Source organism: Stylophora pistillata, chromosome 5 (genome assembly GCF_964205215.1).
Source record: "Stylophora pistillata chromosome 5, jaStyPist1.2, whole genome shotgun sequence".
Classification (NCBI taxonomy): Eukaryota; Metazoa; Cnidaria; class Anthozoa; order Scleractinia; family Pocilloporidae; genus Stylophora; species Stylophora pistillata.
Genome location: NC_142523.1, coordinates 24,371,620 through 24,392,342, shown reverse-complemented (window position 1 = coordinate 24,392,342; position 20,723 = coordinate 24,371,620). Strand labels below are relative to the sequence as shown.

At 35.1% G+C, this 20,723-nt stretch overlaps 1 protein-coding gene and 1 long non-coding RNA gene across 4 annotated transcripts in view; one reads left to right on the top strand and one right to left on the bottom strand.

Moving 5' to 3' along the window:
- Positions 1-1,448: 1,448 nt before the first annotated feature.
- The window catches only part of LOC148730951 (uncharacterized), a 42,688-nt gene continuing 23,413 nt past the window's right edge, over positions 1,449-20,723 (bottom strand). Inside the window, exons 8-9 of one of the 2 annotated variants that reach the window (XM_088761419.1) lie at positions 3,949-4,059; positions 1,449-2,621 (exon numbers count right to left, since the gene is read on the bottom strand). In XM_088761419.1, the coding sequence (XP_088617545.1) occupies positions 2,569-2,621; positions 3,949-4,059 (164 nt within the window). In that variant the 3' untranslated portion in view covers positions 1,449-2,568. Of the gene's footprint in view, positions 2,622-3,948; positions 4,060-16,343; positions 16,769-20,723 lie in introns of those variants that run through there. The other variant, XM_088761421.1, reaches the window with a different exon arrangement.
- Positions 11,865-20,723, top strand: part of LOC148730948 (uncharacterized) — a 61,987-nt gene continuing 53,128 nt past the window's right edge. For both annotated transcript variants that reach the window (XR_016001820.1, XR_016001819.1), the window contains exon 1: positions 11,865-12,098. This is a non-coding gene — a long non-coding RNA (uncharacterized LOC148730948). The remainder of the gene's footprint in view (positions 12,099-20,723) is intronic.

The following is a 20,723-nucleotide window of genomic DNA, read 5'->3' as shown; positions in this document are numbered from 1 at the left end:
GTGTAGTATCGCTGAGTATTTTTTACTCGTTATTCGTATTTTTACTCGCCCAACGGGCTCGTCAAGATAAGGCACAACTCTTAAAAATACTCAGCGATACTACACAGCAAAACGTCTCATAAGATATATTAATTTCGTATGAAACAGAACAGACTTTAGCCTCGCTAAAGTAATTTTGAGACAATCTGCTGTATCTTATGCATGGGCTGCATTTTATCACCTCGTTGCTCAAGAACTGAATTGTAAGAAGCATCCAATTCAGTTTGGATTGGCGAACTAGCTTAGATAACTTAGCTCCAGTCTCTCTCCAATGGCTATATCGAGTTGAGGAGGATAGGAATACTAGTCCTTCCACGTGGAAATTACTGCCGTAGTAAATTTTGGGGGAATTTCTTCGACATTTTGCAAACAGCAGAAAAATAAGTACTGCGAGTCAGAAGCAAATGACGCAAACATTGAGAACACACATGACAATTTCCTTGTCATATTCCTAATCATCAAGAACAAACAAAAACCTCACGAACATGACGCATTCATAAAAAAACAAGTCAACACCGTGTAGGAAGACCTGTTTTGTTTTGTCATGACTGATGGTCAAAGAAATACTTTTAACTTCCCATTGGGATTTAGCCACCTGCATAGGGCCGGCTATGTACAACAGGTTCAACCCAAACCGCGGTTTTACGCAAGGAGTGAGCCTCGAAGATTCTCTGTAAGAGGGTTAATTTTATTAGTTAAAGAAATGTCCTTCCACCATTAGCTTTCGGCCCCCTTGACACTGTTTAGAAAAATAGATATTCATATAAACTGATTCAGATAAACTGAGGATGGCCTAGAACGAGTTTTGTTAAACAAAGGCAAAACTTTGTTTAAATGCCGGACTAGCCAATGGACCCTACGACAATGCTTATTCAATAAGTGTGCAGTACGTGTGTCACTTCTGAAAATTCTTCACCAATTTTTTTTTTTTTTTTGTATCTTTGTATTGAGGATAAGATCTTCCATCACTTGACTTCTATTTAAGCAAATGTCACGACCCTGTTTACATTGTTTTCGATACGGTAAATGAAAGATACATAAAGATACGTATTATCTTCGTTACAATATCTAGTTTTAAGCTTTCACTTACCGCCTGATGCAATTACATGTATTTGATCCATCGTGGGCGATATGGAGAGCAGAGAAAACGATAGAAAATCAAGCATTATAACACAATGTTCACTTCAACTATGATTTATAATTATGGCATGTTAACTTTTTTTTTTTTTTTTTTTTCACAAACTGTTTTCGAGATATGTCTTTCATTTTTCTCTTTCAACGAATGGTATTAAAAATTCAAACTCTCACCCTCATCTTCTCATGCACGTTTGCGGTATTTAGGGATGATTATGGAAAGTGGAGCAGAAACAAATATAAACAGGTAAATTATTAACTTTAGTAGTCTAATCAAAAGTCACTCACAGGCTAGTTTATTTCAACAGTGCGGCACATGAGTAGAGAAACACAGAACAACAATAAAGTTAGGGAGACTAGATAAAAAAAAATTAATGAACCAATAAATGAATATGTGACGATCAATTTGAAACTTCAAAATCCCTCCGGGCATTTGAACCTTTGAAGATTGGTTTGTTTGAATTTTCGGCCCCAGGACCAAAATTGTGTTCAAATTCCCCATCAAAGTGCTGGATTTGACTGTCAATATTATTCCTACATGCCTACCAAGCGTTAGAACCTAGATTTAAATTTTTCACCTTTACTCAACTCCATATTAAAAGCTAAAACACTTATCTTCTGCTGGAAAGACTTGAAACTTCCGGTTTAGACTCCCCACCCAAACCAGGCAAGGCTCAAATTTCCCTACATAAGGGCACGGACGGCAGTCAAATGCTCATGGGTCGCACGGCGAAATGGTGAAGCTTCGAATTAATCGACGCATTAATCAATAAATGAATAAAAACAAATAACTAGATAACTAAAATAGCACGCCATTTAGACCGGAAATATTTTAAAGCATCTATTGAATACGAAATTTTCTTAGCAGAACTGCACCAAGTATCCAAGACTTTCCCTGAAAACAAGCTTCGTTAAGTTAATTACTCGATGATTATCTAGATAGAGCTTATCGACATACGAACATGAGACACTGATTATTATAATGATATCTAAATATATATTACTGTTTATTCCCACATTCCTAAGGTGGCACCGTTTTGACATCTCTTTTGTAGAGAATGAAGAGGAAAAACTACACGCTAAATTTCGTATGAAGTTGAGTAGATGCCACAACACACAGCCAATCCTAGTCTCTTTACCTAATTCAAACTATAATTCGCTATTCAAAACAAAGCAAAAGCGAAATTAAAGGAGTCCTGAAGGGAGGGTAAAGCAAAATTATTCAGCAAAGTATTGGATTCATTGTACAATCTTGAAACACGACTTGTTTTCCTAGCCGATACACAGATCTTGATTTCTTAATGAAGTGCAGCAACTCTTGATCTTTTCTTTTGTCTCTATCGGCGTTCAGCTGGTAGAAAGGGTAAAGACTAGGGGTGGTCAGCAGCTTTTTGGTCATGTGATGTGTAGTAACATTTTCATTAAGAAAATTAAGTAGCACTCACTTCCTGATATTTCCAAGGCGCAGTACATAAAAAAAAAAACATAGGAAAGAACGAAAGAAAAGTGAAATTCACCGTTAATTACACGATCGTGCATGTTAAAAAAAAAGAAAGAAACCAAAAAAAAGGCATAGAACAGAAGGCAAATTATTGAGTTATTTCCTATACAATGTAAGATAATTAATTAAATGGCATTCACCGGTGATTACACAGACGTACATGTTAAAAAAAAAAGAGCATAGAAAACTGGGGAAAGTATAAAGTTATTTCCTATGCAATGTCAGAAAATTAATCAAATGTATTTGAATGCTTTTCATTTTAAGAGGAGGAAACACACTCGATTTTTTTCTTTTTTTTTCCCCTACATTCATTCAACGTTGTCAAAAGAGTTTATATTCTCTTGACGTGGTACATGCACTTTTTATACTCCCCTGAGTTTAGTAATAAATCCCAAGCAGTGTAAAAGACGTCAAATTTCACTCATTTTCAATACTTGATTTCAACGCTAAATGACATGAGGAAAGCATTTCGAATTAATTCAGGTGAATGTTTGGTATACTTGGGACGGTCCAAAATTTGTTTTGAAACAAAGAAAGGTTTGAAACAGATTCCCCGCCCATACACGTAAATTCTCCAAGTAACTAGCTGTAAGGCTTTTCTTTGACAAAGTGTGATTAACATTTTACTGAAACAGTTAAAGAAAAGTATAAATGAAATAGAATATAAGGAGATGATTAAATAAGCGAACGCATGAAGCAGATAAATGTAAAAAGATAAAAAAAGAACACTTACGCTGAGCTATCATTTCCACGTGAATGATTCGAAAATGATAAAAAGAAATAAAATAATCTCAAATTCAATATATGTATGTAGTAGCTAAGATTTGCTCTACTCCTGGCTTTTGCAAATTAAAACAAACAAATACGATAACATCGACTCAAATGGCAGCTGAACTGAGAAAATCATCCTATGTAGTCAGCAGATATAACTACAGGAACAGCCTTCATTTTCTCTATTTGGTCCATATTCAGTACATAATTATTATTATTTAACAACTAAAGAAAGAAAGGATGAAAGAAAGAAAGAAAGAAAGAAAGGAAGAAAGAAAGAAGGAGAGAAAGAAAGGAGGAAAGAAGAGAAAAGCAGAAAGGGAGAGAGAGAGAGAGTAGAGAAAGGAAGAACGAGAGAAAAAGACGAAGAGACGGCTCCCAGTATTTGTTTGCATCCCGACATGGTTATCACAGCCCGAATTGAATGACAGTGAGCCATCGACCCGAGGAAAGGAAGACTATAATATAAGACAACAGTGATCATAGTAATAAAACAAACTTACGGCACTGCTGTTCATCTGAGTTATCACCACAGTTATCTCCGTCCCAACAACGCTTCCATTTACTAAGACACTTTCCATTTGCACAGGTGAACTCATAGCTCTCACACTTTCCTGTACAGTAATGCAAATAACATCGATTCAAAGCCAAGAATATTGAGCCTGTGCATCGAAGAAATTGGAGAGCACTCACATAACCGGAAAAAATCCAAATGAGTTAAACCAGAGACCCATTACTTGGAGCGTTCAACTCCCACACTGAGCCTATGTCAAGGCATTTTCACGGAACGGTTTATTTCACACTATCTTTTCCAGGGAAATAACTAGAATTTAACTACTAGCTAATCGTGATTGGTCGAAGAACTTACGTGGCCGGCCGGGGAATCCCATACCGCGGTAATTCAAACTATAAATAGATTTTTTCTATTGAAAACATCGCGACAAAACAAAGGTCAGTTGAACGCTCGAAGAAATGGCTCCTGATTAAACATGTTCCTTAGTTGTCAACTCAAAACTTGGTGGCTGGATCATAATGCAACTTTCAGCTTGAACCCTTCCCCCCCCCCCCCCTTTATTCTACGAAGTAGTAATTGTCGTGATAAGCAATGAATCTGAAGCTTCACAGAAAGTTTACCCGTTTGAAAGATTGGTAAAGTTTGCCAATAAGGACGCCTGAAGTTAACATTTAAACTAAATATGGTTTGTTTTATTTCATCTCAATCCATTATATACGACGCAAGAGATCCGTTATTCTTCTTTTTATTTTTTCTTCACTTCGCTCTATTTTTTTCCAATTGCATTCTACTTGATTGATCTACGCTTTTTTCCCTTGACCTGATATTGCAAAAATTTAAATGTTATTGCAACAATAGTCGTGCTAATGGCAACTGGAAGACTTTAGAATTTATTCTCCCACCATTACTAACAATTCCGGTCACGACGAATCCGCGCGGCGTCAGCTATGCTTCCTGTGAATCTAACATGGTGGCTGTGCGTAAGAAGCCGGAGTGTCGATAAAATCGATTGCGTACATCTCCACACCTCGGAAGGGGCCGAAAACTTACCCTTCAACGCACAACGTTAAAAGAATAAAATCGCGGCGAAAGCTTCGCAATGTGAGTATTAACAGACCTTCGAAGAAAGAAATAACTGAATACGTGTTTTCCGTATATATTTTGAAATTTTCACTTAAGAGGCTACCTACAACGATTAATAATCTGATGGATTGTTTGAAGTCCAATGTGGAAATACATGCGAAATACATGCGAAATTTAAAAAAAAAGTGCCGGTGTTTTGTTTATTTATTTACTTATTTTTTTGTTTGCCGGTTTAAGATGTACTTGACCTTCAAGTCAGGAATAGTCTGGTTTTACCTTCAGTCCATTATTTTCTTCTGAAATCGCGTTTAGAATTTCTACGTAGCCGATTGTCAGTGCATTGACAGGGATGAAAATCGTCTGCGCATGCGTGGCGTGAGCGTGTTGATGTTGTCGTCGGCGAGTTGTTCGATCGTCCGATCAAGGAAATGTCGGCGTAATTTAAACTGTGTATTCGTGGAGATATCTTGCCTTTCAGGATGGAATGTATGGACGCTATTTGAAAATAACTTCTGCAAACTGAACTCGTCGACATGTTGAACATATTATTTTTGGGAAATGTTCATTTGCTTGCTCAAGAGCCACCTTTCAGTACTCGGTAAGGAAACATTTTGCAAGCTTAATTTCTTTGAGTATAATTTACCTCCATTTTAGATAATAAGCTAAGATTCAAATTGATAGAAGGTAAATAATACCATGCTTTGGTAATAAATGTGTATCTCGAAAAAAAATGGGACTTATATTTTTATTAAGGCGAAGCGAAAGCACACCCATCCTACACGGTGTTACATGAACAAGTCAAAAACGCTGCAAAATATCGCGTTACCCCATGCATATCGCTCTCACTGGAACTTAACATTCGTTAAAGTCCTAAGAGTGTATTAGAAATGAGTTATTTCCATATGGTATGAGAGGAGCTCCCATGAATGCTGCCACTCAGCAAAAGCCTCATGAAACCCATTGTTCTCGTGGATGTGCTACCAAAAAGAAAAATTCCTGGGAAAGTTGGAATAAGTACAATGATGTTGGAACTCAACTGAAAACAGAAGCCGGAATTGCTTCAGGATTAATGCTGACAGGGAGTTCAGGACCAATATATGGTCCATGATACTGTTCAGTGCTCTAGGGCCTTGCAGAGGTTGTAGCGCACCAAAGGTTTGAGGAGTTTTGTGTGATTGAATCATAGATCCTGTTGCCTAGTAAGATTCCTCGAACAATTATTATCTGGTACACCCACGCCTGACTCAGTGGACTTCTTATTACAGAAATATCCAAATTGGATGAATAAAACAATTTGCTAAACAAAAGGGCAATAAGTGTGCATGAGTTGCTTCCTGTTCTGCCAAGAACTGTTGACTGTAAAATAGTGCTCAGAAAGGACCCGAAAGTGACATTGCCATGTTGATGTGGTTGGATATTGACTGTTTTTTTTTTTCTTTTTTAAGAAAGAAAAACTTTTTTCAAAAAAATGCAATAGATTTATCTAGCAACCTTTGTGGCATTACATGGTTAGAGTGCTGGATTGTGTTGTGCGGGAGGTCGAGGGTTCGAGCCCCAGCCAGACCAATACTCATGGTCATGGTCTTAAAAATAACTGAGGAGAATTTCCTACCTTTCTATAATATCAAGAAATGGATAGACATTCTAGTCTTTTCAGATAATGACAAATAAACCATAGGCCCCGTCTCCTGCAGGGTTAGAGGTAGGCGACATGAATTTCCCATGCACGAGATTACTGTCACAGTGTGGTGGATGTCCTCCCCTAGGGTGGGATGGGTGGGTTGCTCTCTTATGTTTCATACATGAGCCTCTGGCTTGGGCAATCAGGGTAACCATGCCGCTCGTATAGTCAATAAACTTGATTGATTGATTGATTAATTGATTGATGAATTGATTGATTATGTAAAAGTATGGAATCCCAAATGAAAGGGTTCCCAAATCTCCACAAAAATAGTGGGTTAATAAGGAGAAAAGAAACGTAATGGTGGCAAGTGTTGAAAGTGTGAAATGATGAAAATAAAAGGTTAGTTGTTCAATAGAGAATTTACACTGAGGGACCTACAAACTGCAAGGCAGTTATGTCAGTCATAAGGCACATTAAAATAAAAGCTATCAGTAGTTCAATTGGGTACTAGCATTGAAGGTCCACACTTCCACACTTTTATTCTATTTTCTTATATATCTACAAGGTATTCCTTTGACCTGCAGATAAAGGGTCAAATTTTTCTTAACTTAATAAAATTACACCGGAAATGAAATGAAAATGAAGAAATACAACATGAAAAGACAAAAAGATACACAAGAAAAGAAAAAAAGGAAAATGAAAGATTTTCATTGCAAAAGACTCCATAAAGAAAGCTTTATTCGCTAGAATATTGGAAAGAGCCCTTTTTGCTTGTTTGTTGGTTTTTTTTTAAAGATTTCTTTGACAAATTTGTTTTTTCATTATTTTTATATTCAATTTGTAGCCATTTTAAGGCAGTACAGAAATTTATAATAATAATAAAAATAATAATAATAATAATAATAATAAGGAAGGTTAGAATGAAATAAGATGAGATAGTCATAATCAGAGGAAAAGGAATGAGGGAGATGAGTAACATGTTGGTTAGTATTAGAAGTAGGTGGTAAAAGGAATAGAAGAGGTTAGGTATAGGGAGGAAAAAAAGTTTTTTGGAGTTAAAGAAAAGTTTGAACTGAATATTTTGATTGATATGATGTGGGGTGGGAGTTAAGGATGGGTTGGTCTGAGCTGGTTTTGATTGACAATTGGTTTACTGGTATCTGTCTTGAATTTGAATGGTGATAATAACAGACACAAAAGTAATTTAAAGCTACGAAAACTTAACTAAGCTATTTTGACAATACAGTAAATGATGGAACTACTGCAAGATATTGATGAGAGAAAACTTCCCTCTCTCCATTATTAGCTTAATTAAAATAGTGGAAGTTTACCTATGTAAAACTAGGCATATGGTATTTTGCAGACTGGACTGGACTGGACTGGACTAGTAAAACGCAGACTAGGAAAGCGCGGACTAGTAAAACGCGGACTAGTAAGACGCGGACTAGTAAGACGCGGACTAGTAAGACGCGGACTAGTAAGACGCGGACTAGTAAGACGCGGACTAGTAAGACGCGGACTAGTAAGACGCGGACTAGTAAGACGCGGACTAGTAATACGCGGACTAGTAAAACGAGGACTAGTAAAACGCGGACTAGTAAAACGCGGACTAGTAAAACGACAACAACAAAAAAAACAATTTCATACGAAGGCGATCATAAGACTTAATGGCAAGCCAATTTAGTAAGTGACAATCCCTGTTTGACCTTTAAGCTGCAAATGGGTTTGACATGCGCCAGATACAAACGAATTTATAAGTTTAGGCTGAGAAAATTTTATTCAGCACCAGTTCAAAATCCTAAAATACACTTTCGTCGTAAATTTCACGGCAGAAACACAGGAACTCGATGAATTAAAGTCGCATTAAATCTCTTTGTGTCTAGGTAGAAAGAGTCTCATTGACTTCAGCTTTTCGGTGGAAGAAAAACCGATTTACACACGCCATTACAGAAAACAAACAAGCAGACTGACAACTCCAAAACGCATATTTGCATTAACTTACAATTTGACCTTCCGTGAAATTTTAAAACGGAACAGAGGTAAATCTTCGAAGATTAATCGTCGTTGGAAATAAAAAGTACTTTCCGTAAGATCTCTAACTGTTTTTCTTTTTACGAGAAAATCGTCGCATGATCATTTAATTCATGCGTGTTTGTCATACCAGTACTGCTGTTTCTTCAAAAGCGTATGCTTCTTTCTTCCTCAATTGACAGGTGTCACGCCGTGACAGTTACTTATCAAAAAATGTTTCAAAATTTGTACGGAAGCCTTTTAATTACCTTTAGAAATAAAAGTGTTTCGGCGAAAGCTTTCTCTTTAATTTGAATAACGTTTGTTTTCTTTATAACTCACTCGCTATCAAATTGTTAAGTTCAAGGAGGATTTTCCCGTAATTAAACTAGTAATTGTAGCCCTGATTCATTCGGGCTCTTTTGGCAATCATCTAAGGAGACGCGTGCCGACAATTTTCGTTTTCTAATGCAACTGAGTCAAGACAGTTTTACTTAGGGGGGTCGCATTACAGTCAAGTTTTAATTTCACCGGATTTCGAAAAACCTAAAACAAAATTTTTTTAACGGGAAAAGAAAAATGAAGTTGGCAACATTAATTAGTATTGTATTTCAACCGGGTTAAAATGGAAACGTCAATCACACAGTCAATCTCACATCCGGCAAAAATAAACATTCCCCCGAACTAACCATGCGGCGAAACAGAACACTTTGCATGGCGATTATAGTCCTTTTGTTTTCAGCTATTTAACAACAACAAAATCAAAGGTTTGCTTTCGTTTTACTGATGGAGAGATGGAGAAATTGAAAAATGGAGAAATTTCCCGCTCTTTTTGGTTTTTATCTTTTTTCACACACAGGCACAAATGACAACTTTGTCCGCAACCGAAGCGGGTCCTTTCGTTTCAAAAAAGTTTGGCAAAATCGGTCAGCCCCACCAAGGCACACCGGCGTCTTTGATGAATTTTAGAATTTTGAAACTTTTAGGAAACCGCAAAAATTGGGTCGCATTAGAAAATGCTTGTGTTGACAGAGTTTAATCCCTAGAGTAAACAATTCGGTCGTAATGCGACCAGAGCCTTGAAGAATCCAGGATGCTACACCAATTTTTGAACAGTTCAGAAATATACGAACAGTTCAGAAGTTCCCATTACGGACCGACCTATGCTGGTGAATAACACTTTTATCTTTTTCTAACGCATAAAAACAATGATTGCTAAAAGAACCCGAATGATTTAGGGCTACAATTACGAGTTTAATTACGGGAAAATCCTCCTTGCACTTCACAATGTGATGGCGAGTGAGTTATAAGGAAAACAAGCGTTATTCAAGTTAAAGAGAATGTTTTCGCCGAAACATTTTTTGATAAGCAACTGTCACGATGTGACACCTGTCAATTGAAGAAGAAAGAAGCATACGCTCTTGAAGAAACAGCAGTAATGGTATGACAAACACACACGAGTTAAAGGATCATGCGACGATTTTCTCGTAAAAAGAGAAACAGTTAGAGATCTTACGGAAATAATTTTTTATTTCCAACGACGATTAATCTTCGAAGATTTACCTCTGTTCCGTTTTAAAATTTCACGGAAAGTCAAATTGTAAGTGAATGCAAATATGTGTTTTGGAGTTGTCAGTCTGCTTGTTTGTTTTCTGTAATGGCGTGTGTAAATCGGTTTTTCTCCCACCGAAAAGCCGGAGTCAATGAGACTCTTCTACCTAGACACAAAGAGATTTAATGCGACTTTTATTCATCGAGTTCCTGTGTTTCTGCCGTGAAATTTACGACGAAAGTGTATTTTAGGATTTTGAACTGGTGCTGAATAAAATTCTTTCTTAGCCTAAACTTATAAATTCGTTTGTATCTGGCGCATGTCAAACCCATTTGCAGCTTAAAGGTCAAACAGGGATTGTCACTTACTAAATTGGCTTGCCATTAAGTCTTATGATCGCCTTCGTATGAAATTGTTTTTTTTGTTGTTGTCGTTTTACTAGTCCGCGTCTTACTGGTCCGCGTTTTACTAGTCCTCGTTTTACTAGTCGGCGTTTTACTAGTCCGCGTTTTACTAGTCCTCGTTTTACTAGTCCGCGTTTTACTAGTCCGCGTTTTACTAATCTGCGTTTTACTAGTCTGCGTTTTACTAGTCCGCGTTTTACTAGTCCGCGTTTTACTAGTCCTCGTTTTACTAGTCCGCGTTTTACTAGTCCGCGTGTTACTAGTCCGCGTTTTACTAGTCCGCGTTTTGCTAGTCCCCGTTTTACTAGTCCGCGTTTTTCTAGTCCGCGTTTTACTAGTCCGCGTTTTACTAGTCCGCGCTTTACTAGTCCACATTTCACTAGTCCAGTCCAGTCCACTCCAGTCCAGTCTAGTCCCCGAAATACCATATGCCGTAAAATTAACAGTAAATGGCTTCTTTTTTCGTAGTTTTTCCAATCCTAAAGAGGCACTTTCCTAGATTTAAATCAAAACAAAACCAAATGCATGATTTTGCGTCAACATAGTTGACAACGAAATCCATTTGTTATCGCCATACTTCAGTCTCCTTCTGCACTTTGTTAAATTGTTATTTCACAGGCGTCACGCCACGTGCTCCTTGATTGATATCTCACTTTCTTTCTTCCCTTTATGTCTAAAATCTCGAAAAGGCTCACGGGAATTAAGTTTAATTAATTGGAATGTCGGTCGGAAAACGACGATGAGCAGCGACTATCTTGCTTTTCGAATTTCGATCGTTCGACGATGAGTCAACAAACTGGAGTTTCTTCAGGAAAGTTCACGGCTCTTGCCAAACCAAGTGGCAGGGGCTTAGAAGTGCCGTAAAAAGCTTCTTTACTCTTCCTTGTTTTACCGACGAACCAACATTTTGCATGAACGGACGAAAAAGTGATCAGAAAAAGCCAACACGACACTATAAACGTTGCCGCAAATTGAGCCAGTTCGCAACCGTATTGAAACTTTGCAGAAAAGACCGTTTTTCGGCGCGAGAACAATTTTTGTACAATTTGTACACCCTCTCAATTTTTTAAAATTCTTTTCTTCTTTTCATAAATGAGAATTAAAACCTTATCTTTTTAACGGCTTCCTTATTTTTTAAACTTTTGAAACGGCTGTTCATTTCACGCAAAATTTATTGAGCTTAAAGAAGCACGCGTCTGAGCTCCCGTCTCTTACCGCGGGTCTCTGGCGCATGCGCAGACGTATTTCATCCCTGTCTCCGAAACTAGTAGTTTCTCAGGAGAAATTGTGCTTCGAACGAGTGCTGAATCTCTGGAAGAAAGTTGATATTGCAGGTAGAAGCTTTTTTTTTCTTTCTCGCAAGGCTCAGGATTTGTTTTGCGTTCTTTGCAAAGGAAAACGACGGAGCAAACAATTCGCTATGGGCCTCCACTCCGGCGAGTGAAGTACCAAGCACAGGAATACAGGTATCGATCTGTTTCTAATTTTTTGCTTCTCAGTGTATCTTTGCCAGCTATAAAGGCTTAGACGGGTCGCTTTCCTTGATACAAAGCAAAGGAAAAATGAAGTGTTTTTTTGTTACCTTAAATATTATTATTTGCAAAAGTACACAGACAGCAGTCGTTATAATGGCATCTCGCTGCGGCAAAAGTACATGAAAAATAGGTGTCCTGGCACAGTTGCCATGTTTTTGCCCTCCTTACTCCCAACTACCAAACAAATATACCTCCGTTGACCGCCAACTCAACGATCGACGCTGCGGGCACGAAAATTTAATTTTTTTCTTTGGCCTCAACAGTGGCTATTTCATAATTATGCTTGTTTCTGTTGAATTCTACAGTGGTTTACTCTTGTTGCTGGCTAATAAGGAAAGAAAGACTTAAAGGGTAAATCGCGTTCTATATTATAAAATATGAAAGGTAAAAAAGTTATTTTTACTGGTCGTAAATTTTTGGTTACTGATAAAGGTTTAAAACCAATTCTAAAACTAAGAGATCCAAATTTACCTGTTGACGATAACCGAATTATTTTAGAAGATTTAGAATCGAATTCTATGAAATTGAGTGGAAGAAATTATTGTCAGCATCCAGATTTTAAAGAATGCTTTTGCTTGTCCAGATAAAAGTGTTGTGAACTTAATAATGGTATTCATGAATTATGTATTCATGGTAAAGGAAAACATAGTCGTTGGTCAGTGGTGTTACCCAAAAGATTGTCCTGAAGAACTTTCTATTGTTGAATATGATCCATCTAATAATAATGCTGCTGCTGCTGCTTATAGATTTGTTTATGAATGTTTTAATGGTTTGATTCCAATAGGAAAGAAAATTGATTTTAGAGATAAAGATCAGAGTAACTTGAGACTAGATAATTAAAAGATTTCTTCTGGAAAAGGATGCTTAGAAAATCTTACAACACAAATTGAATATGATAAGTGGTTAAAAATTGTATGTACTGATTGTATGGCAAGATGGATTTTCTGCAATTTGATAAAAATACTCATATGAATGATGATAATGAAAATAGAAAAATATGTGTGACTACAGTTGAAGGTTTCAATAATTTTATGAGTATAAATGATGCTAAAAAATAGTATCTATTTTGAAAAGAATGTATGTAAATGTGGTGGAAATGTTTTGAATAATAATGATAAGAGTTTTATTCAGTTACAAGGTAACAAAGTTGCTGTGATTAATCAGTGTTTGATTGATAATGAGACTGTTTCTGAAGATGATGTTGTATGTTATGGTGTGTGAAATGTATGTAAAACTAATTTATTATTGTTAAAATAATTATAGTATATTGTGTTATTATGATAATTGTTCACCTTGGATTGGAAAATAACAATAATTTGTGGTGTTTGTAGACAGATTTTGAAAAAGAAGATTGAAAAGACTGAGATGAGAGAAGAAACTGAAAAAAAATATGTGGTGATAACATGAAGGTTTGGTTGATTTTAGAGAAGATGTTTGTCTTTTTTGTATGGAAATACTTGTTGATATCAAGAAGATAAAGAGGTTTGCTGCTTAAATTCTTATATACAATGTGTTGGTTATCAATTCGTTTGTGTTGAATGTGGTTTTGTTGAAGGATAATGGATTTGTGAATGAATTCATTGACTACCAAATTCAAGTTCAGGGAAAAGAGTATTTAATTCACAGAAAGTATCGTATTGAGAGAATAATAAATTATTTGACATTGAAAGAGAATATAATATTCAGATCAACAGAGACATCATCAACAGAATAGAAAAAGTGTTTTTTGTTCTTGATGAATGGAAGGGGAAAAAAGAAAAGAACAATCAACATGAAATTTGCGATAAACAAGATTTTCTCTTTGATTGGTATTAAGGCTCACATTGAAGCAACCAAATGGAAGAAAATGATGAAAAGATATGAGCAATTTTGGAATAAGGCTTTAGAAGAAAGAGGAGATAATATAAAATCTATTTTGTGCTGAATTTCTTTCTGTATTTGTTTTCATATTTGTCTCTGACTATGTTTCCAAGTACTGGTAGTTTCGTTTGGTTCAGAAATTGTTTGTTGTTGAAGTTGGAATCAAGCGCATATGATCTCATTTCATTCAACGTTTTTTCATATGATGTGAATGTGAATTTGCACATTTATATTTTATTTTTCTTGGATAATTTTTCATTTTTGTGTATGCTGTCAATACTACGCCTGATCCAGTGATTGAACCGAGAACTATTGGGTTGAGTGTAGCAGCTCCAGAAATTGTCCCACTTACAATGAGAATAGAACTGGTTATTTCACAAATCAAGTTCACTTGTTTGAAATGTTTGAAAGTTCTTTTCAATAAACAGTATTTTTACGATAGAATTTGTAAAGGTTTTCAAGTTCTGTTCTTGTGTCTTTATCTAATTCAGAATTGATATAGTTGAAGTTTATGATACATAATGGGATCATTAATATAATGGTATGTGTGTATAACCTTTGTCTTACACTATCATTGAGCCATAAATTATTACCCAGCTACTGGCACTTTCCTTAGAAAATAGACATTGAATTTGTGTTGTGGACATTACGTAGTGTCCTCAACGTTAAGGTACCTTTTTTTCAGTTCCTGTTTACAGTGTGCTGTACAGTTATAGTAAATAATTTGTGCTTGTGTGAGTTGAAACATGTGAATCTACATATTAAGCTTTATTTTCAGCATCTTTAGAATTTGTTGGATCAGAAATGTTGATTAATTATCTTTTTATTCCTTGCATTGAAAGCATTGTTGAAGGCTTTTTTCCATCGATTTCTACGGTGGCCTACAACTGTCACATCAACTTAAAATCACTCACATCAAATTAAGATCACTCACATCAAAATAAAGTTACTCACATTAAATCGAAATCACTCACATCAAATACAAATCGGTGACTTCAAATTCAAATTGCTCACATCAAATACAAATCACTCACATCAAATACAAATCGCTCACATCAAATTCAAATCGTTCACATCAAATTCAAATCGTTCACATCAAATTCAAATTGCTCACATCAAATACAAATTGTTACATCAGTTGGTCAGCGGCTAAGTCAATGAATGCTATCCCCAATGTTTACTCGGTCTTCCACTTTACCGCCATTTTGTACAATCGTTCTTTTCCCAAAATCCCACTTTCACACGTGCAAGTCGATGTTGAGCCGAAATGAGCAACGCTGGATCTCACCGATCGTCCATAATATTCATGTAGAACATAAAATATGTGCAACATTTCTCTTACCTTTGCCACAGGTTCTGCAGAATTTGCAGTTTTCAACATTGATCGCTCCCACAATTAGTGCAATTTTATACATTATTATTTGCTAGAATTTCGATCAATGAACTAGTGTTGAGTCAAAGAACGATTGTACAAAACGGATCCATCGTACAAAATGGCGGTAAAGTGGAAGACTGAGTACACATTGGGGATAGCATTCATTGACTTAGCCGCTGACCAATTGATGTAATGATTTGTATTTGATGTGAGCGATTTGAATTTGATGTGAGCGATTTGAATTTGATGTGAGCGATTTGTATTTGATGTGAGCGATTTTTATTTGATGTGAGTGATTTCAATTTAATGTAGCTTTATTTTGATGTGAGTGATCTGAATTTAATGTGAGTGATTTTAATTTGATGCGAGTCATTTTAATTCGATGTGAGTGACTTTACTTTGATGTGACAGTTGTAAGCCACCGTAGATTTCTATTTGAGAATCTTCATTCAATGTTTTTTGTGAAATTTCATATAAACTAAATGTTGCTAATGAATTATAGCTAGATTTGAAAGAAAATGCTGTTTTTTAATTTTTAATAACATTGGAATATGATTCTAAACCTACAGTACATGTATTCTTTCATGTTTTTTACTTCTTTTGAATCCATATAAATATCACCGCTCATAGTTCTGCCAGAAAGAGATAAATAATGACCACTCTTTTCCAATAATAATTATTAGTCGCAACAGCAGGTGTAGCTTTGCTTAGAAGAGGTTGGGCAAATTGAGCAAGAGAAACCCAAAGCAAACCTCCATATTGAACAACGTCCCTGTTTTTTTTATCTTTTTATTTTGTTTACTTGTGCTAATTTTGGGAACATTAGTTCATCAGGACCAGAAAGTCTCCTTGCATTCAGTCCGATCGTTATTGCAGATTTGTTTCCTATTGCATTTTCATTTTGCTTATATAATTATGATTAATTGACTACTTAAAGAACCTTTAAAAACAGTTTTTTTTTAATGATTATCATATAAATGATACATGTACTCGGTTAGTGAAAAATAAATGACATGTTTACACAGATGATACTCAATTAATGAACATTTTTATACTTTCATCTATACTCTCAGAACAGCTTTTCCAGACACATTATCCACAGATAATTCTTTTTGAAGCACAAGAGGATACAAAAAGTAACTTTTTGCTGCTAAAGCAGTCAGCGTATAATGTAGTTCAAGTTTTGTGCTTCCACTTTTCAATTCAACTTCTTGGTTGGTCAGATCTAGGTATAGAATGCGTTAAAGCTTTTCAAATCAATGTTCTGTATGTTTTTGCCACTTCTCTGTCGTGTCTCATTCTCTGTTGTGGATAAAAAAACACCACCTTTCACTTTGCACCAGCCACGTTTGATCCAACTTTATAACTATAAAAAACAAATGGATTAAATTCTTATGGTTTCCAATATTTTCGGTTGTATTGAGAGCCCAAATGAACACATGGCTTGTCTTGGTTTTCTTATTGCTGTGCTTATCATAAAACTTCCATCTGGATTTTGTCTGCATGGAATACTTTTCACAAGTCTTTCTTTCAAATAATTCCAAGAATTTGGCGTATGGTAATTTTTCAATAACATTATTTTGTCCACTAGTTGAACTAAATACCATATTGGAATGAATCTTGTAATAATTAATCTTTCTGGATCAGTTACTCCATTAGCTCTGAAAATAACATGATCATCATATTCAAGTGTTGCTGTGATTCTAATTCTTCCATTTGAACAAATTTGATCTGCAAATGATTCAAAGAAACCAAACCTGTGAAAGCCGAGTACATTAACTTGAGCTGCAGCTGTTGATGATTGAATAATTTTTTGACTTTTTACAAATCCTTCATAATGGTATACTGCATTTGGCTGGAACATAACATTTCATACTACATATTACTACAGTAGGCATGATTCATCAGCATCATTTCTCATAATTAAGTTGTGCCTGTTTGAAATCAAATTTGTCTTTCTGTACAGTACCAGTATTTGTGTCTGGAAATGAAGAATTGTTGGTCCGACATCTTTTGCATAAGAATTTGTGTAAATTCAACAAGATTCCTCAAATGCAGACTCCTGTTGATATCTGGTGATTGATTAAACTATTGTGCTTCTTTGATTATTGTAATATTGTCTGCAGCAGCAAATTGTGCATTAATTATCTGCTCTTTTGCTGACATAAAAATCAGTTTCAAAATGCACACTATACCTGTCAGAACCATTACGAATATTGATGTTGTCGACATTGACTTCATTATTTTTGCTATTTCCCAACCTTCTCCTTGAATGACAGGTTTTTTTATCCCTGTGCCTTTTTTACTGAATTTATCATAAATTTTTCCACCAACAACTTGTCCAGTTTTTTCACCAATTTTTTCACCACACTTTTCTGCAACTTTTGTAGAAGCCTTTTTTCGAATAATCTATGCTGTTTTTCTAGCTACTGCACTTGCTATTTTGGAAAATAAATCACTTAAACCTTCACCAGTTTGATGAATGTTGTATGTTCCAGTGTCTCTGTTTTTGGTATGTCTCTACATATTATCTATTGTCTCTGGTGCATATTATATGTATACTATCAATCTTCTCTTTGAAAAACCAAAGTCAGAGTTACAGTACATAGTTCCATTCAAATCGATCGGTCTGTTGTTCATCTGTGAAATACAAACTAATTGGTTGGAATTTTTTTCCTTCTTGGTTCAAATGAAAATGGAAAAGTGAGAGGATTAGGTTGCTGATGTCAATTGTTAGAATTAGTGCATTTGAACTTATTCTATTGATAACGCTTTCATGCAGAAAATACATTTGTTTTCAATAGAATAGCATCAATTCCATCTCCATAAGAAGTCACTGGGGGTATTTTCTAGTCAAAACTAAGCAAAATATTGTAATCGCCTTCTCTGAGATCTACTCAAAATTTCTCTTCAAGAGCAATCAAAACTCTGAGTCTTTCTGCATATAGTTTTATTTGAATCCCTGGTTCACTGTGTCCACTTGATTTCAAAATAGCATTAATACACAGATCAAGGTCTTGATAATCAAAAGTTCCTTCTGGAAAAGTGATTGTATTCCAAGTCGATCCATCATCAGTGCTCTATTTTAATTTATTATTGTAACAGTTATACTTTGTTGCTGTACCAGCTGTACCTCATGCTGAGTGAATCAACAGCATGCAATGTTATTTGCTCTTTCATCCAAAACAAAATCAGGAATAAGCTTGAATGTAAAATCATGAGTGACAGAACCTTCAATTCCAGTCCCATTTGAAGAAAAACTCATAAATGTTCTTTTCATGTATATACCCATATTAATTAAAAAACTTTATGATATAATTAACAATTATTCCATGAGCGCGCGTTGGATATGAGATGATAGATAGCCAATGAGGCGTGTAGTGCCGAGTTGGCTATAATCATCTCATATCCAACAAGTACGAGTGGAACAATTGTTTTATTAAAAAAAAGAACCGACCTCAAGATATTAGACAAATCTTCTTAACTTTATTTTGTAAGAAGAAACCGGATGTTACAATGTATAGATATTAGATTATGGTATATTGGCTCATATACCGTAATAGCTAAGCCAATAAAGAGGCTTGAATTGCATTATCCAATGCTCCAGTTTTTAATAATGAATATTATATCTGTTCAATGAATATTATTCATTGTATTCATTTTTATCAATTACTTTGAGTTTGATGAGATGGTCAAACATTTGCTAGTATGCTTCATTTCTGAGTTGAATATTATTGTGTCTTGCAAGTCCTGTACCTGTAAGAAGTCTCAATCTTTTGAATCAAATATTTTGGTGTTGTATAGAATACTTTTGAATCAGCAAGAGATTGTTTTCCACTGCCTCTGTGTTTTGGCATAATTATTTGCAATAGTATTGAGATTATTGAATATTTTATTAGCTTTAGCACTACATAAATTTCTTCTTTTCATAATGAAATCAATCAAACTCTTATTGGCTTTTAACCTTCATAAATAATCTGCCCTCCTTTTTGTACTTCAATAACCATCTCATTCATCAATCTTTGAACATTTATCATCAATTTACCATAATAATTGTCCATTATCTATTTTATAAGCATTTCTTTTCTTCTTTTAGTAACTCCCCATTCCTTTTCCTTTCTTAATCGACTTTCATCTTATCACCTTTTATAAATTACAATATCTAATGAATCTCTGTATTTTTAATGTGATTTAATCATTGAATCATAAAACTCCAAAAGAGGAGAATCTTTTTTGTTCTTTTAACATCTTCTGGAGTTGCGCTTAATAATTGCGATGGAAGCTAATGGAAAAGCTTCTTGAATTTCTCTTGATTTGGAAAATCAAAGGGTCACCGAGCACTTCAGTGTCTTGTGTAGACAACCCTTCATCAACATTACAAATGTTAGTAGGTACATGGTGGTTCGATCTCTGGCATTATATAACTAGGTAATTTCCTGTTTAAAGTAATAATGTCTCTGTTCATTTCTGTAATATCATTGAGACCTTTTCTTACTGCAAACTGATTTTCCTTTAGTTCACCAAATGAATCAAAATCTGTCTTGCTTTTCATCAACTGACTTTTTCAATTCTGTCTGACTCTCTATAACAGCTTTAAGAAACTGTCTGCTTGCAAACTGTGATTCAATTATTTGATCATTATAATTTCTGACAGTTTGTTTGATTGCTTTTCTCATGTCTGTGGTTTTTGCTGAGCTGTTTTCATAATTTGTATATTAACTTTATTCAAATCTAAAGTTTATACAGTAATATTGCAAACATGTCTTTCTGAAATTTTCAAACACATCAGCCAACAACAATGCATCACTTTGCAGATACAAATTGTGATATTCACCGATATTTTTTAATTTCAATGTCTTTCAAACATTTTGAGCATGTTCATATTCTTCATCTGTTATGTGCTCACCAGTCAGAATTAACTGTCAGTAAAATTCTTCTTTGGGTGGCAGCTTTGTTTCTTCAAGTTTTTCAAAGCTGTCCCTGTTGTTTAAGTTTGTATTTTTCATCTTTCTTGAACTTTTGTCTTCCGTATTTGAAACTGTCTTTAGGTAATTAAATTATCAACAAGCTTTACAAGAGAACTGCTCATAAACTGGAAACTGTCAAGAAACACCAAATTATTATTCAATGTGAAAGGCATTATATTTCTCCATATTATTTGGAATGATGTCCAATTTAATTTGTTTTTTTCTTCAACCAACTTACCAATATTTTGCCTAGTGAATTGAGAATCATAACCTCTCAAATTATGCAAAATCACAGGAATCCTCATTTTTTTAAATATTGAGCCTAAGCTTCAAATTACAATCCTGATGTGCTCT